Below are 18,720 nucleotides of genomic sequence, written 5' to 3'. Positions count from 1 at the left end.
AGGGCTGATAGGAATGGAGCACTTCTTCACGCCTGGAAGGGAGGCCATCTGCCCCAAACTCATTCAAGAAGGTCTCCTAAGTCTGACCCTCCAAAATCAAATAATAGAAATATTCAATAAAAATATCAAATCTCTTTGTAGAAGGTACTCTGAGGAATCTGCTTTAATGTGAAAGCCTCTCTACTTCAGGAGAAGTCCTAAAGCATGCACAATATGGAGCCTCCTTCAAGCCTTCCAAATTGCCCTTGGGGTAGCAGAGGAATTACTGTTTTCCGTGGTCTAAAAATCTGCCAACTTGAAAGCAAAGGCTGTGTATTAGTTGTAGGTTTCTTTTTACTTTTCTTTCTCCATTGTCAACAAACGTGTATACTACCAAAATGTTCAGGGAACTGTGCTGAGCACTGAGAGGGTGACATGGGCTTTGCCACTAGATGTGTCATTGATGCTCTTGAGAGACCAGGAAGGATGACATTCTAGACAGAGAAAAGTAAATTAAGGCTGTGGGCTTCTCCCTCCTGGAATTCTATTAATAAAATCCCCTTCTCTGAAATGACTTGAAAGAAAGCAAACCCAAGTTTCATGGGCATTTTGGGTCCTAAGGAAAGAAAACTGATAACCAATCATATAAAACCAGATAACTACTAAAAGTTATTGGCTACAGGTACAAGGTATGGGAATGATGTCAAATTCATTCACAAAAAAACTTTTATTGTTCTTGACAACCCCCAACAAAGGAGGAAATTGCTTAAATGTTAAATATTACCAGATCCACACTTCTATGAATGTTAAGACTGTCGTGGTCCAGAGATTTTTTCATCCAAAAACACACAGTGCATCCGGAAACTATCACTTTTTAGGCACAACACTGACATGTTGAGTAATCTTCATAATGCTTCGTTTTTCCAAAAGTACAATAAAACTAACCCTCGCAGGCTTTCACAAATAAAGGCTTCTTCCTAGAGTTTTCAGAATAAACATTCCAGACTATTTGGCCTGTGGAAGGCAGGTCTATACACTGAAGAATGAGAGCGGGGACAGATGGGAGGAGTTGAGTTTCAATCTCTGAAGATTTAAAAAAGACTACATGTAGCAAAAGAGAAAATATCACACTAAACAGGAAAGTCAAATTGCCAAGATTTATTTCTTTCTTTTACAGAAAATACATGTATGTAATATAAACACTGACAAGTAAGATAAAGTACGGGAATCAGGAAGACAAATGAATTGGACAAGACTTGCTTCAACACTGCACTGCTTCCTGATTTCATCTGCAGCACAAATTACATGGTCATATATATTGGAAAAATTGAAGGCAACATTCGTCTAGATTTACCAAAACACCAGAGGGCTCTGAAATCCAACAATGCCATACAGAAATCTGATCCTTCTGTTGCCCAAGAACAAAGCTGAGCACATGTCCATCTATCCATTTACTCAAGGCATTGAACGTAGTAACATCAGAATGAATTAACACATGAGATTTAATAGGCCATGGAGGCAAGGATGAAATTGTGCCTCTTTACCCTCTTAAGAGAAAATAACTAAATTAAAAGCAGAGCTGCCTGACACCAGATAGAAGACAGCATAATCACAGTGAATTATTCCAATAAATCCCATGAAATGCAACACACAATAAAGGACTGCCATTGGTGCTTTGCCCCAACAGTCACTCCAGATCTAATGCTATAAAACCACATGAGTTTTTAAGGCTCTTTCTCAAAACTCCAAACTAGGAAAAGTTACCCAAATAAATGGTTGAGATCAAGAGCCACCTTGATTTAAAACAATGTTTCTAAACTCAAATTCAATAATAAAGAGTATGGGCTCCCATTTTCTAGGATTATCCCAGGAGATTAAAGTGACTGGTCTTTTATCAAAGTGTACCAGGTGATAGGTATACTTTGGTAATAGATGCCTACTATACTGCCTGGTTCAATAATGGGGCTCAGTGTCTTAAGATCTAGGGTTCAGATAAGGCTGCTTAAGATCTAGAGATCAATGGAGTCCCTAACTGGCTCAGTCAGAAGAACATGTAACTCCTGATCTCAGGGTTAAGTGTTTGAGCCCCATATAGAAATTACTAAAAAATAAATAAACTTGATAGAGATTAGAAAACCCTGAAACTGCCAAGTATACCCACCCCCTCACTCAGCTCTGTAATCAAGGTTCTTACAAATAACCTGTAGTCCTTCATTCTTCAATATTCAACAATCTGTGGAGAAAGAAGTGCCTCAGATACTGCAACCTTATGGAAGGCAGAGCTTACAGGAGGCTCATGCTAAACAATGATTCTCTAGAAGAGAAATGCTTGTATGACCAGGTGTTTTGAAACTCTTTTTTTCTCTAGGCAAAGCTGGGGAAGCAATACAGGGAGGCTATCCCTATATTGCTGAGACAGAGATTTTTTTTTTCCTAATGTGTTTATATAACATCATATGAGAAATACTCATTTTCACCACAAAAAAACATTCATTTTTATATCCCTTACCCCTAGCATTTGGCACAGTGTTTCACAATCTATTGTGCTCTCACTAAAGATGGACCTATAACAGAGAAAACCAAAACCAGGTTTGAAAAGGGATAGGAACGGATATTCCCAAGAAATCCCTGGATCAATTGTGACCTTTTTTGTGCTCTTTACAGTAAGTTTTTACTCAGAAGGCTTTTTTTTTTTTTAAACATGCAAGATGATAAAATAGACCAGCCATTGTATCACTTGGATTAAGAAAAAAAGCTACTCACTGTGAACCTCTGTTATGGGACTCATTTACCTCTGCAAAAAGTAGAGCACTTTAGCCATTGCGAAAGACAGTACATTGTTCCTGCAGGTAGGACAAGATCAAGATCTTTCGCTGAAAATTCTCTACCCTGTAGTCAGACCACAGGTGACAATATTTGCCTCAGAAAGCAGGAACCAAGTACTGGGGATTAAATGCCAGAAATCTTTAAAGCAGCAAGTGGGACCCTGGCTGAGCTTGACTCTCCCATCACTGTTCTAAACTGTCTAGACCAAGTTCCTCTCCAGCACTTCAACCCTAGAAATTCCATTAGAGGGATCCCAAAAAGGAGACTTGTCATGTGGGAACCAGCCATTTTCTTCCTCCCTTATTACTTATGTTCTCCTCTCTTGGGATCAGTTTCTGTTGAAAAGACCTTCTCTTTAAAGAATGGAAGATGGAAAATAGCTTCTATCCTCTGGAAAATAGCTTTATCCTATTTGCAGATACTAGACACAGTTACCCTTAGGAAAATAAGGCACCTATAATAGGCCCTCAGATAGCCTATGTGGAAATGCAACTAATAGGGGATCCTGTGTGGTTGCAGAAGAACAGAGCTTCCAAACACGAGCACTACTTTCCTGACACAGGCTGGGCTGCATCATGGGGTGCTGCTGTGATGGTCTGACAGGCACAATGGAGGCTCTGAGGAACTCAAAGAAATACAGATAAAAGTCTTCTTTAAAATAGAAAGTTACATTATCAAGCAGGTCTCTGGCCAACACCATCATTCTTCCAAGTAATGTCTTCAGAGTCAAGAGAGGAAGGATGGAAGCACACTAGGGTAGAAGTTAGGGAACCAGGTGCTAGTCCTAGCTCTATTACTGACTGGCCTTGTGACCTTGGGCAAGCCATTTGACGTTCCCCACCCCCCATGCCAAAGTCTGTTTCATCATCTGTAAAATGGGGATAAAACCACTTGCCTTGTCTATCCCATGTCATGACTGTGAGGACCCAATGAGATAATGTGAAAGTGCTTTGTAAACTATGGAATATTGTAAGTAAAGTAACAGTAATACTTACTACATTTTAATTAGGTCCTTATCATTACCTATTTGACTAGACATGCCCCATGCAGAATGCACTTTGCAATAGATAGAATCAAAAATAGGTGCTATAAATACATACTTGGCCCTTTATCCACTAGGGTTGTTAAAAAAAGGGGGGGGAGAGGGAATTCTTAATTTCCTCAGAAATGGCCTCAGAAAACATTACTTAAAAATATGAGGTCATCCAAACCTACCAAGTGATAGAATTAACTTTCTCCAAATATGTCCTGTACAGTTATGGTCTGGTCTGTTGATACCTTAATACAGAGAAGTCTTGAATTCAAAAAACAGCATGCTTAGACCTAAAGAAAACATATTACAGTTTGTTGTAAAGGAAATAAAATGAAAGTAAGAGGCATTCTACATAATGAAATTAGGTCACAGTTCCTCAAATAGTTGCCTTTTTCCTGAGTATCTCCAGGACAGGGTTCTAGTCCTGTGAAGTGCTTTAGAGAAGCTTAGTCTTGCATGAGGTGAAAAGGACATGTAGGTTGGCAATTAGGCTGTGCTCATTTTCAGCACTAGAGTTTGAACAAGGTCTGCTAGGAGCTGCCAAACAGCTTTGGTGGAGAAGCCCATATGGCCCAAAAGAGGCTTGCTACTTCTCAGATGCCAGGCCAGAGTATGGAGAACAGTTTAACGCAGCCATCCAGTTCAGGGGTTTTCAATTCTTCCTGTAAGGTAGTTCTGCTCTCCTCCGGTCTAGTAAATAATTGAACAGAAGAAAAACAGTAAGATGTAGAGCAACATATCTACCACACTTTAGGGCCTTTTCCTGCCTAGCTGCAATAAGTTTACATGCAGAACAGAGACATAGGCAAGACGAGAACGTGAAGGACTCTGACCAGCCCAAAGCACCCAGATTCCAGTCTCTGTGTCAGACAGCTTTTATTACAAATGTTACAAATGATGACTTGGAGGGAGTCCCGTCAGTGCAATCACTAGTTAACAGGATGACCGTCCTTTGGGGCCACAGGCGTGTTGCTAACCTCCGCTTTTCTTCCTGATTTGCTTTGCTTTCCGGGGTTTGAGGATGGTGTAGTTCGCATACACTGTATATTGATCTGACAGGAAGGGGACATAGAATGCCCGCAGTAACTTTGAAGATCTGAGAAACAAGAAAGAAAGAAAAAAAGAAAAAAGACAAGTCAGAATTTTGTCATTTGAGAGAATTTCCAACAATGTTGAAAATGATAAAATGAAGTTACCTTCATTTGTGGTGGTGGATCTTATTCTAAACATTTAGCACAGAAAAATCTCTGATTTAACTACTAAATCATGAAGACAGATTTAATCGAGACCAAGTACCTTGCTACCAACACTGAAAAGATGGCGTCCCTAATAAGCCACAGTGTTTCCTTCAGAATAGCTACAGGCCTTCACTTTGCACAGAATATGCCATAGATAAGTTCCAGGTCAATCTAAGGACTGCTATTACTGGAATAAACTCTTAACACCCAAGTGGTTTCTGCATCTAAGAGACTGTAGAGATGCCAAATGCTCCAATGATCCTGATTCCAGTTCTTAGTTTCCTAGGAGAGGTAAAGAAAACTATGTCCTGGGCTTTCTGTGCACATGCTCACTCCAGCAGTGCCTAATCAGAGAGAGAGAGTATACACACAAGCTCATGGGTCCCTGGCAGGTGGTAATATACCAACTTGTTACTAAAATATACAAAGAGCAGAAAGCCAGAATTTCTCATGAGTTTCTCAAGAATGTGAAAACTCCCTCACATTTATTGAGTACTCAGTATTAGACAAGCACTAGAAAAAGTGCTTGCACTTCTAAAGATATTATTTAATTCACTCAATAACCCCATGAGGAAAGTGCTATTATCTCTACTTTAGAGATGGGCAACTGAGGCCTACACAAAGTAACCTGGTCAGGGTCACACAGTAAGTGATAGATGATAGAGCCCTCATTCAGGGATCCCTGGATGGTGCAGCGGTTTGGCGCCTGCCTTTGGCCCAGGGCGTGATCCCGGAGACCCGGGATCGAATCCCATGTCGGGCTCCCGGTGCATGGAGCCTGCTTCTCCCTCTGCCTGTGTCTCTGCCTCTCTCTCTCTCTCTCTCTCTCTCTCTCTCTCTCTCTCTGTGTGACTATCATAAATAAAAAAGTAAAAAAAAAAAAAAGCCCTCATTCAAATCCAGATTTCATTCCAGATTCTGCACTCAATAACCTGCATTATGGTTTATCCTACATTCCAGAAACAGGCTAACCAAATTCATCACTTCCTAGAAAATGTGGCAGTGATAGTTTGGAATTCTATATGAAGTACTACTTCTTGACTATGCTTTCTGAGTCTAAAAATCAAAAATTGGCCCAGTTACTGCCACCCTAAATGAGGTAGCTGGAGAGTGTTCTGCTGCCAGTCCTCTTCCAGACTCTAAACTTGTAAATGTCATGTCAACGTGGCATTTGTACTGGCAGCCTACCCCTGGGTTTGGCAGACTCCCGCAATGCCTGCACACAATGATATCGTGCTTGGCATACACACCTCTTAGATTCTCCCCAAATGGGACGCTGGCAGTGCTCTGTGCTCAACAGAGATGCACTTTCCTTCAACAGCTAACAGCTCAAGGGCTTTGATAGAAAAGAGGCTTAGAAGAGAGACAAATGAGATAAAGCAGGCCTGCTAACAAAATGAACATGAGGAGGAAGCACCTACCTCAGTAAAAAAGAAGTTAGTTTATCCTTTCTGTCCACGCCGCAAAGATAAGGGGAAGGTCAGAACAGAAAACTGTAAGCCAGAGCAAACTCCTGCAAGCTTCAGTGTAGTAAAGAGAGGCTAAGACTAATTAAGAGTCATTTCCATTGCAGCAGGCTCTGCCATCAAAACTTTGTTAGCATGGTCAGTACGTATTTCTGGTCAGCTCAATCCTTCAGGCAGCTCCAATAGAACATTTTAGGCCTGCTGGGCCCAATGTGAGTTTTTCCACTCTCTTTTTTGAACAATTCCCTACTATTTGGGAAGGCTGTTATTTCATAATTTTGTTTTAGAGTCTTCTAAGAACAAAGAAAAATTGTACTTATTTTTTAGAATAAAAATCATCCGGGATCCCTGGGTGGCTCAGCGGTTTGGCACCTGCCTTTGGCCCAGGGCGCGATCCTGGGCTCCCGGCATGGAGCCTGCTTCTCCCTCCTCCTGTGTTTCTGCCTCTCTCTCTCTCTCTCTCTCTCTCTCTCTCTCATGAATAAATAAATAAATAAATATTTTTTAAAGAACCTCATCCTATCTTTACCATGTGGGTCCACTGCAACCTTTTATAAATTTAAGTTAGAGTCTTGAGCATCACCTCCCACTGGCACCCGAAGATCCAGGAGCTTCAGTCCACAACTAGGGTTTCAATGGATTCACCAAAGCAGCTGCACCCAGCCTGGGCCCCGGGATCATCTCAGATGTTTCCTGAAGAGCACTCTCAGGAAGGTTCAGCTGTTCGAACCATGTCCGAAGTGTTAGTAAAGAACCTTAGCAAACTGACTCTCGACCCTAGTATCAAACTCCCTTCCCCGCTACCAGATTATCCACCCCAGCAGCAGGAGAGAGAGAAGAAACCACAGGGGCTTGTTGACCGCATCCTCAGCAACAACAGGAAGAGGAGTGGAGTGAGGACTCTGTTAACTGCTAGGAAAGAAAGGATGGAGAGGATGATTCGATTGATTCAGTACCAGCGCTACCTCAACAAGCGGTCCATGCTTCAAAAGGATCTACCAGAGCAGGAAATTGAGGGTGAATCCAGAGTGGAAAGATTTAGATGTACCTGTCATTATTGCCTGTATCATAAAGATGTTTCTGAGGATACCAGCATGGAGAAAAATTATGACACGGAGCCAATGTAAACATAAACTTGTACTATTTCCTCTGATTAGTAATTCTAGGATCGTTATGCAGCAGCTCGGGAAAGCTGTTCTATGTTAAGACAAATTGTAATATTTTAATAATCTATGATATAAACTGTCTTGTATCTATTCCAGTTTGATATTAGTTTGTGAGGATTCCTGTAGTTTTCATTTGAATGACTTCAGTTCCTGCAGTTTGCATTTGAATGGTTTCAGTTTATGTCCACTTTTCAATTTGACCTAAGGAAGCACTACTAGGTTGAGTGTGCCTAAGTGTTTGAGAAGCCTAAAGTCATTAAGATAAAACCTAACATCAAAAAATCGGAAGCCAAGTAACTTGTGCAGAAGGAATACACAGAAAACTTGGGGTGGTTTGGTTAGAGTATAATTAGGGGAGGGTGTGCATAAGGTAGATTTTTCTGGTTTTCAGAAATTGTAATTTTCTTGATGTGCTATTTCAATTTTTAGTAGCAAATGTGTATGTAGAGGATCTTATTAAAATTGAGACTTATTTGAATAAAAAAAATAAAATAAATTTAAGTTATATTACAGAATTTTAGTGGTTTTATTTTTTTCTTCTGTATCTTGGATTATTTACAACTATGTTTTTTTAAAAAACTAAAATAAGACAAAGGAAAAGAGAAGTCACCAAAAAGGATGATGCAAAAGTAATCACCATTATCCTGCAATTTTCTAATTGCACTCCCCAAATTATTGTATCCTCTTTCAATAAGGTTTAAAAGACCTGAGATACTATCTTTGCTGTCTGCTTTTAGCTTTCATTGAACACAGTTGAGAATCCTGGATTTTTAAATTTTCAGTCCATAATGGCAATGAGAAGAAAATGGATGGAAGGAGACATTTCACAATTATTAGATCAGAAGATGAGTGCAGGGCACCTGGGCGGCTCGGTTGATTGAGCGTCTGCCTTTGACTCAGGTCATGATCCCAGGGTCCTGGGATCAAGTCCTGCATCAAGCTCCCTGCTCAGCGGGTAGTCTGCAGTCCTCCCTCTGCCCTTCCCTCCACTTGTGCTCACTCTCTCTCTCTCTGAAATAAATAAATAAAATCTTATTAAAAAAAAAAAAGAAGATGATGAGTGCAAAAAGACACAGAGCAGCACCTCCAGTGAGGATGGTAACCCCAATCCTAAGTATAAGTTCAGTCTAAGCATCTTCAGATGGCAGTATATTATACAGCATATACAGATGAATCCTCTCAAAAGTTGATGAATGAGCAAGGTATTTCTCAGAACAAAAAGAATATAAGGTATTTACATTGAGTCAGTCATCCCACAGGGAGGACTTCATCATTCAATGTTTTGCAACAAGAACCTGGACCATCCTTTACACTGAAAGGACATATGATCATATTCTTTCATCTTTTATGAGAGCTGTGGGCCAAGTTTTATTTGATACAGTTCACAGTGGGCAAATGCTGAAGGCAGGTTAGTATTCAAGGATGACTAGGAGCAGTATATATGGGAAAGAAATTTAAAAATTCAATGGATCTATCATCTTGGTTTATAAATCTAAGAATGAAAATGTCTGAATTATGGAGCTAAGAAGATAGTTATACTCTCTTCAACAAAATTATGAGCCATCAAAGGTTTCAAAAAATTTCTGGTTTTGCATTTTGATGATGCAAGTGGTAGAACAACTAGAAGTGATAAGCTAGAATCTCCTGGAGATATATTTAAAGTTTGGAACCAGTATTTTCAAGATGGACCTATTCCAGGTCCATGCATGACAAGTGCATTCAGAGGTGTCCATTTCACTTGTCTATATATCTATGTATTTATTCTGAAGCAGAAGAATATGGAACAAAGATTTGAGGTCACTACATTTAAATTGTTAAGCTTTCAAATGAAGGTTTTGTTTCTGTTTTACTATCCTCTTACTCATATTTTTTAAGTTACTTATAAAATAACTAAAAAGAAAACTGTAAAAAATGAAAAGTGTCTATTGGGAAAGACAGCAAATGGCGGACTATTTTTCTTGGTATGCTGACAGATCATGTCCAGAAACTCTAGAAGAGATTTTGGGCCATACAGGGGACATCACGAAAAATACTGACTGCCCTGAGGTGGAAGAAGGGCTACTATGCCTTACTGTGGAAAGCAAAAGGCAGGCTGAGACAAAGATAAAAAAATAAGGGAGACCAGGACAAAATACATGCAATACATAGGAGATTAGCAGTGAGAACATATGAAATATTCCTGCAATCAAGATGACAAATCTTGGGGGAAGATAGTAGGGAAAAATGACAAAGAATATGAATGGAGAAAAGAAACATAAATGGCCAATTAAACACAGGAAGCAATGTTCAATCTTACCAGTAAATCAGGGAAATGGAAATACAGGTGTAATTTTTCAATAATCAGGTTTGCACAAGTTAAAAAGTCTGACAGTATCAAATAACCAAACACTGGTGAGGAATTAGGAAACAGATATTGCCAAAGTGGAAATCTGCACAGCCATTTAGAAAAGCAATTTTAGCAGTGTTTGTTTGTTTAAGATTTATGAGAGAGAGAGAGAGAGAGAGAGAGAGAGAGAGAGGCAGAGACACAGGCAGGGGAGAACCAGGCTCCATGCAGGGAGCCCAATGCGGGACTCGATCCTGGGACTCCAGGATCACGTCCTGGGCCGAAGACAGGCACCAAACTGCTGAGCCACCAGGGATCCCCATCATTAACAGTGTTAAAGCAAAAACGATGTAGCCCCTATTATAAAGAATTTTTATTTTATACTCTACACCATATTGTTTTAACAAGCTACTCCATTTTCCATTTGTACAATAGAAAATTTCAAACATATACAAAAGTAGGCAAACATACTACTTATAATAGTTTTTAAAAACCAGTAGATAAGTTTTTAAATAAATGTCAAATCCTTAAATGAATAAAACCCTTATATGTTTACTATGTGTGGGGCTTTGTGTGCTGGCCCTGAGGCACAAAAATTCCTGTTCTCAAAGAGCTAATGATCTAGTTGGGAAAAACAATATAAATGATACATAACCACAACATAGCATTTACTAAATACTAAAAGCTGATCCCAAAGTTCAAAGTGATACTACACACATTGAAAAGACAGGACAAACACTGAGGGTTGCACAGGTGTGGAAAAAGCATTTACTGTATCTTATTTCATTTTCTCCATCCAACATTCCAAGATAGACTCAACAGAAAGGCGACTTGCTCATTCATATAACCAGATCTATAGGATCTTAGGTTAAATGCTCTGTCCACAGCCTGAAAATGGCTTGAATAAAATCCAAACTCTTTCTCATGGGCTACAAAGCCCTAGGAGATCTAGCCCGTCCTTGCCTGGCCAACCTCACCTCGCACACTTGCCCACTACGCCAGCGTCCTCTCAATCCCTACCCTACAGCCTTCGCATGCTTTCCTTCCTCTGCCTAAAACACTCTTCAAAGCCCAACTCATTTTTCATTCTTCATCTTAGAGGCAACCTTTGAAAGGTCTTGCAACATCCTAGGAAAACCTAGGCTTCCAGTTCTATCAGTTAATCTGAGGGTACCTTGTGTGTTGGTACACTCTTCACAATGTGTAACTTGTTGGTTACTTTGTTTATTGTCTGTTTTCACCCCTACTCCCAGTACCAGATTTCTGGGACCAAGTCTGTTTTATTTACCAACAGCACGGTGTCTGGCACCCAATATGTGCTGAAAAGCAAAGGTTAGATGGAGGCTGAATGGAAGAATGGAAGGCAGGGAGGGAGCGAAGGAGAAGGAAAGACCACTGAAGAGAGTGAGGGACGGATTTTATACAAATGAGATCTGAGTTTAACTCAATCCAGTTCTTCCACCAGTGACTGAGCATCATGTCAAGCAATGATTTAAGTGCCAGAAAAATAATGGTGGACAGAAGAGTCCCACTCTCAATGGGGAATTTAAAGTCCCATTGCATGTGTAGCTTGTAACAGCCATCTTGCTAAGGACAAGCACAGGTCCGACTTGAATACATCGAGAGATCCGGGAAGCATCTTGATTCTGCCATGCTTCCTCCGTGTACAGTCCCAAGAATTCAGCATCAAATTCTATTATGTGTTCAGGAAACACGAGTCATTTCTAGTTAAGCCTGGATACAAAACTATATAAAAGGTGGGGACTCTACATAAGAGAAGCCTTATATAATCCATTTATCATCCGAGTTTGGTATTGGAACAATGTTATTAGAAAGTGAATCTTTTTCCTCTGCTGATTCTGCTCGTGGTCTTTAAGAGCATTATCTACCATTAACATCTAAAGCCACTAGGAATGCAAGCTGGTACAGGCACTCTGAAAAACAATGTGGAAGTTCCTCAAAGAGTTAAAAATAGAGCTACCCTCTGACCCAGTAATTGCACTGCTGGGGATTCACCCCAAAGATAGAGATGCAGTGAAACGGCAGGACACCTGCACCCCAGTGTTCATAGCAGCAATGTCCACAATAGCCAAACTGTGGAAGGAGCCTCGGTTTCCATCAACAGATGAATGGATAAAGAAGATGTGGTTTATGTATACAATGGAATATTACTCAGCCGTTAGAAACGACAAATACCCACCATTTGCTTCAACGTGGATGGAACTGGAGGGTATTATGCTGAATGAAATAAGTCAATCGGAGAAGGACAAACATTATATGGTCTCGTTCATTTGGGGAATATAAATAATAGTGAAAGGGAATAGAACGGAAGGGAGAAGAAATGGGTAGGAAATATCAGAAAGGGAGACAGAACATGAAGACTCCTAATTCTGGGAAATGAACTAGGGGTGGTGGAAGGGAAGGAGGGCAGGGGGTGGGGGTGAATGGGTGATGGGCACTGAGCGGGGCACGTGACGGGATGAACACTGGGTGTTATTTTGTATGTTGGCAAATTGAACACCAATAAAAAAATAAATTTATTATTTAAAGAAAAAGAAGCTGTGGTCCTTGTATACAATGGAATATTACTCAGCCACTAGAAATGACAAATACCCATCATTTGCTTCAACGTGGATAGAACTGGAGGGTATTATGCTGAGTGAAGTAAGTCAATCAGAGGACAATCATATGGTTTAACTCATACAGGGAATATAAGAAATAGTGAAAGGTTTATAAGGGAAAGGAGGGAAAATGAGTGGGAAAAATTAGAGAGGGTGACAAAACATGAGAAACTCCTAACTCTGGGAAATGAACAAAGGGTAGTGGAAGGGGAGGCGGGCAGGGTAACTGGGTGATGGACACTGAGGAGGGCACTTGATGGGATGAACACTGGGTGTTATAGTATATGTTGGTGGAAGGAAGGAAGGAAGGAAGGAAGGAAGGAAGGAAGGAAGGGAGGGAGGGAGGGAAGGAAGGAAGGAAGGAAGGAAGGAAGGAAGGAAGGAAGGAAGGAAGGTAGGTCTAAAGCCAGTAATATCTTCTAGAAGATGAAGTGAGCAGTCAATATACACACACATGTACATCACTTATGAGTATATTGACTATTTTTTTTAACCCAAAAAAACAAGTTGGCTTGAATTCTTCACTTCTAACACGATAGCTGATGTTCTAAGTTAATTTATTTACCTTCAACAACTTTAACATGTTAAGCACGACTAGGGCCTTTTAAATTGCTCTGTTACTGGATAGAGTGACATCAAATTGGTTATTTGGCTTTGTGAAAGAAAAGAGCAGTGGAGCACTGGAGTAGCATAGACCTGGAAACACAGACCTAGAAACACAGAGCAGACTGAAATACAAATTAGAACCTAACTAATGTCTATCAAAACTCACACAACAATGTCTGTAATAATGTGAAACGCCATAGCATTGCCCTAGGGAAGCACAGGAAGCAATATTTAGGGAGCCACATCACTCAGCATAATACCCCCCAGTTCTATCCACGTTGAAGCAAATGGTGGTTTCAACGTGGACAGAACTGGACGGTATTATGCTGAGTGAAGTAAGTCAATCAGAGAAGGACAAACATTATATGGTTTCATTCATTCAAGGAATACAAAAAATAGTGAAAGGGATTAAAGGGGAAAGGAGAGAAAATGAGTGGGAAATATCAGAGAGGGAGACAGAACATGAAAGATTCCTAAATCTGGGAAATGAACAAGGGGTAGTGGAAGGGGAGGTGGGCAGGGTGGGGGGGTAGGTTGGGGTGACTGGGTGATGGGCACTGAGGGGGGGCACTTGATGGGATGAGCACTGGGTGTTATGCTATATGTTGGCAAATCGAACCCCAATAAAAATATACAATAAAGTAAAATAAAAACTTGAAAAGGAAAAAAAAATTTAGGGAGCCACAAAATAAGTGCCTCAATCATAGAAGGTGACTTTCCCTCCCAGTGAGAAAGTCACTTAAGCAATTCGAGGATGAAATCCATGTTGACAAAGCAATTGCCTGAATAGCATAATTAGCCACAGCTCAGAATGTTTTCTAATTCAATTAGCAGCCCTATTGATCAGGGCCGGGGGAGCATTCTGCTGTGGAGATTTAAATCTGCCCTTGCTGGCGGTCACGGAAGACTGCCTGCCAGACCCTGAGGTCACCAGCTCAACAGGCACAAATGAAATGCTGGGTCAATTTTTCATGTTACAAAGAAAACATCCTAGTCCTCAGGTTTTCTATTTTTAGCTATCTATCCATCCATCCAAACATTAATATCCCTGTGAACCTCTAGTCTAAACCCACTGCCAGTTCTTTCTTTTTAAAGCTGGTTTCCTCTCTCTCTCATGTAGTTCATAAACCAGCGAGATTGTCCACGGTCCGCCGCACAGAAATCTTCAGTTCCAAAGAGAATTTCAGAATCCTCTCAAGACTTAATCTTAGCCATCCTCAACCTACAGTCCCATATCAAGCAATTTAAGAACTGCTCAAAAAGCCGGGGCACATCAAAAATATGACTGTGCTTTAATAATTTTTAACAGGAAATGGGGTGATAAATACTAATCTTCTGTAAGTAGTGCAGAGGGGACATTTCTCTCTTTTTCAAAGAAGAGAGGGGGACACAGGAGTTACATGCTGTATGTTATACCCCATGAGAGTGCCGGTCTCATGAAAGAACTCTGTCTAACTGCCATTATCTCCAGTTTTTAGGACAGTACCACAGAAAGTGCCCAATAAATATCCTTCTGTGAAAGAATAAATCAGAACATCTAGTTTTACCTCCCTTGCTCCTAACAATATTCATCTTCTACAAGGAAAAGGAATTAGCAAAAATACTACAAAGCTCTTTTTTCTCTTCACTTCCTGAACAGATCAGTCCTAAGGACATCAGATGGGTCCAAGCAAAGTTGAGTCTACAGCGTGTGGTGGTGGCAGGGGGGAGTGTCCCACGGGATGTCACAGCACAAGTGACATGTGGAGAGCACCCAATATTGGCCAAGAAAATATTAATGCAGAAAGCCAAGTAACCTCTCCAGGTTTCAGTTTACATAAAATGTGCTGAAGCCTGATTACCTACGTGACCAGAATGACACTATTTCCAGCAGGGATGTCCAATAGACCCTTGACATTCATGAATACATTCCCAGTTTTGACTATTTGGTAGCCACCTCCAAAGATCCGTGTAATGGTCTGGAAGTTCTCTGAGGCACAAACTGTAATCACAGCACTACAAGACTGTGTACAGAGTGAATCATTTAACTGATCCATGGCCCTGGTCAATCACCTGACATAACACCATAACCTTTTGCCAGTAATCTTTAGCCAAAATTCAGAATGAGGGAATTGAGAAAGAACTGGTAGTAGGCCATCTTGTGACCTTCAGTCCCACCAGTGCTCAGCAAATGCACTTCACTAGTCTCTTCCACCTGATGGCTACTTAAATATGAAGGTATTATATGATCTAGCCACCATTCCTGCAGAGAAGACACTAAACCGTGTTCAAAAATGTGTCTGTCTCTGCTTTTTGGACCTTTATTTGGACTATTTCTATGTGACAAATAGAAACACTGAAAACCACATCAGGTAGACGATTCTTGCAAGATTTACAAAGAAGAAATAAACAATGAGCATACTTTAAAATAACTCAAATCTTTTTAGCTAAAAAAAAACAATTTGTGATTTCTCTCAAATGTGTGGTTCACTGATGGTTTTGTTTCACCTGCTGTTGGCTGGAAACTTCATAACAGCCACACTCCTGTGGCTGGCTATAGGCTCAGAGTTCAGCTAGTGAAAAGGGACCTTCAGGCCACCTCTATGTGGGCCTCCTTTCTCCACATGGGCTTTGGATCTCCTTAAAGCCCAGTGCCTGCACCTAAGAAGGAGCATTCCAAGAGACACACTGAAGCCCATTGGCCACTCAACCATCTTTATCTTACTGAATAAGGGCATCAGAAACTTCCAAAGAAATCCTTATTTCACTTTTTTTTTCTTTTTACTCTGGCATAAATCCAGCTTTAGGAATTTGAAATAATCACAAAACAAAACTACATGCCAATGTGACTAACAAACACAGATGCAAAACTCTCAACAAAATATTAGCAAATAGCATACACCCACCACGATCACATGGGACTTATTCCAGAGATGCAAAGATGGTTCAATATTCACAAATCAATCAACGTGGTATATCACATCACCGAAATGAAAAAAAAAATCACGTGATCATCTCTATAGATGCTTAAAAAGCATTTGACAAAAGTCACTATCCATTCATGATGAAAACTCCCAACAGGGATCCCTGGGTGGTGCAGCGGTTTGGCGCCTGCCTTTGGCCCAGGGCGCGATCCTGAAGACCTGGGATCGAATCCTACGTCGAGCTCCCGGTGCATGGAGCCTGCTTCTCCCTCTGCCTATGTCTCTGCCTCTCTCTCTCTCTCTCTCTCTCTCTCTCTCTCTCTGTGTGTGTGTGACTATCATAAATAAATAAAAATTAAAAAAAAAAAGAAAACTCCCAACAAAGTGGGTTTACCAGAACATACTTTGACACAATAAAGGCCATATATGAAAACCCCACAGTGAGGCAGAGGCCCATGTGGGGCTATTGCTCAGCAGGCCCAGGCCCAGGGCCTCAGAGCCGGGAATCTGCACCTGCACCAACCTAGCTACTGCCAGCTCTCCCAGTCCACCGTGGTCCCCACTGCAGGGTCATTTGGGTGGCCGGGCAGTCCACATGCAGAAGTGAGGGCCACAATGACAGAGTATGGCAGGGAACAGCACAAGCTGGAAGCTCTGGAATCCATTTACTCTGACTCCTTCACAGGCAGATGTCTCTTAGCTACCCCTGTATAGCACCAGTGCAGTTCATTGTCTCTCTCACCAACAGTACAGATGTGTTGTGAGGATGTGAAGGGGACACCTGAAGAGGGGTTTGAGATGTTATTAACTGGTATTATCAGAAAATCCACCCAGTTTCACCATTACTCTGACATCTAAGGCTGGAGAAAAAGATGAAACTGTCCAGGCTACCCTCAAGTTTATATACAGTGAAAAATACATAGATGAAGCCCCTCTTTATGAATATTCTCCCAGGAAAATCGACAAGAGAATGAGGACTCAGATATATTTTTTTTAAGATTTTATTTATTCATTCATGAGAGACACAGAGAGAGAGAGAGAGAGAGGCAGAGACACAGGCAGAGGGAGAAGCAGGCTCCATGCAGGGAGCCCGATGTGGGGCTCCATCCCAAGTCTCCAGGATTACACCCTGGGCTGGAGGCGGCGCTAAACTGCTGAGCCACCCAGGCTGCCCAGACTCCGATATCTTTAAACTATTAGCATTATAGGTAGAAGAAAAATCTTGGCAATGGTAAGGATCTTCAGTGACAGTTGTGCAAGAAAAATTAAATGAGATAGATCAAATATAAACTAGAAGAGAAGAAAAGAAACAAAAAGAGAAAGAAGCAGAGGAAGCTAAAGAGCAATTATTTCCTGGCATTCCTGTTACAAATGAGAATTTAAGTTGGAAGGCCAAATTTGATGCAGAACTCTTGGAAATTAAAAAGAAATCAATGAAAGAAGAAGATTGAGTAAGAAAAAAAATTAAGTGGGAAACTACTATTTGAAATGGATCATAATCTTGACACACTGGATATTCAGTTTTCAGAGGATGCTGGAAACAATGTGGAGGTGGATGAATCTATGTTCCAGGAAATGGAGTACGTGGAGCTAGAGGATGAGGAGGATGATCCAGACTACAATTCTGCTGACCCAGAGGTTGACCTAATGAACTATCCCCATTTGCAGGGAGGTGTGACTGCCATAGCATCTGTGGCTGTGCTGAGGTGTTGATTTTTCTTTTCTCTAAGAAAAAATAATTTTCTGGAGAATATTCTTCTGATAGCTTTTGTCATTGAACTTAATAAACTGATCTTAAAATTTTTCTTTTTTTTTAAAAGATTTTATTTATTTATTCATGAGAGACAGAGAGAGAGAGAGAGAGAGAGAGAGAGAGATGCAGAGACACAGGCAGAGGCAGAGGGATTTTAAGATCCCCTACTGATCTTAAAATTTCAAAAACAGAAAACTCTACAGCTAACATCACACTCCATGGTGAAAAACTGAGAGCTTTCCCTCTAAGATCAGAAGCAAGACAAGGATGTGCACTCTCATAATTTTTATTCAACATAGAACTGGAAGTCCTGGCCACAGCAATTAGACAAAAAAAAAAAAAAAAAAGGAATAATAAGCATCCAAATTGGTAAAGAAAAAGTAAAACTTTCATTATTTGTAGATGACATGATACTATACACAGGAAATCCTCAAGACTCCACCAAAAAACTTCTAGGTAATTAACAAATCAGTACAGTGACAGGATACAAAATTAATACCCAGAAATTGACAGTATTTCTATACACTACTAACGAAGTAGCAGAAAGAGAAACTAAGAAAACAGCATTTACATTTGCATCAAAAATAATAAAATAGGGGATCCCTGGGTGGCTTAGTGGTTTGGCGCCTGCCTTAGGCCCATGGAGTGATCCTGGGGTCCTGGGATCGAGTCCCACATCAGACTCCCTGCATGGAGCCTGCTTCTCCCTCTGCCTGTGTCTCTGCTTCTCTCTCTCTCTCTCTCTCTCTCTCTCTCTGTGTGTCTCTCATGAATAAATAAAATCTTAAAAAAAAAAGTAATGA

The 18,720-nt window shown here is 40.7% G+C and overlaps 1 protein-coding gene and 1 pseudogene across 5 annotated transcripts in view; one reads left to right on the top strand and one right to left on the bottom strand.

Annotated features, from left to right (window-relative positions):
• Nucleotides 1-1,122: 1,122 nt before the first annotated feature.
• Nucleotides 1,123-18,720, bottom strand: part of ALG9 (ALG9 alpha-1,2-mannosyltransferase) — a 99,437-nt gene continuing 81,839 nt past the window's right edge. For all 5 annotated transcript variants that reach the window (XM_072729825.1, XM_072729824.1, XM_072729827.1 and 2 more), the window contains exons 15-16: nucleotides 4,816-4,934; nucleotides 1,123-4,528 (exon numbers count right to left, since the gene is read on the bottom strand). In XM_072729825.1, the coding sequence (XP_072585926.1) occupies nucleotides 4,491-4,528; nucleotides 4,816-4,934 (157 nt within the window). In that variant the 3' untranslated portion in view covers nucleotides 1,123-4,490. The remainder of the gene's footprint in view (nucleotides 4,529-4,815; nucleotides 4,935-18,720) is intronic.
• On the top strand, nucleotides 16,780-17,877 carry LOC112925900 (RWD domain-containing protein 1-like; annotated as a pseudogene).

The sequence above is a fragment of the Vulpes vulpes genome, chromosome 12, assembly GCF_048418805.1.
Source record: "Vulpes vulpes isolate BD-2025 chromosome 12, VulVul3, whole genome shotgun sequence".
NCBI classification, from domain to species: domain Eukaryota; kingdom Metazoa; phylum Chordata; class Mammalia; order Carnivora; family Canidae; genus Vulpes; species Vulpes vulpes.
Note: the sequence above shows the minus strand (reverse complement) of the source record. Positions and strands in the feature narration are given on the sequence as shown.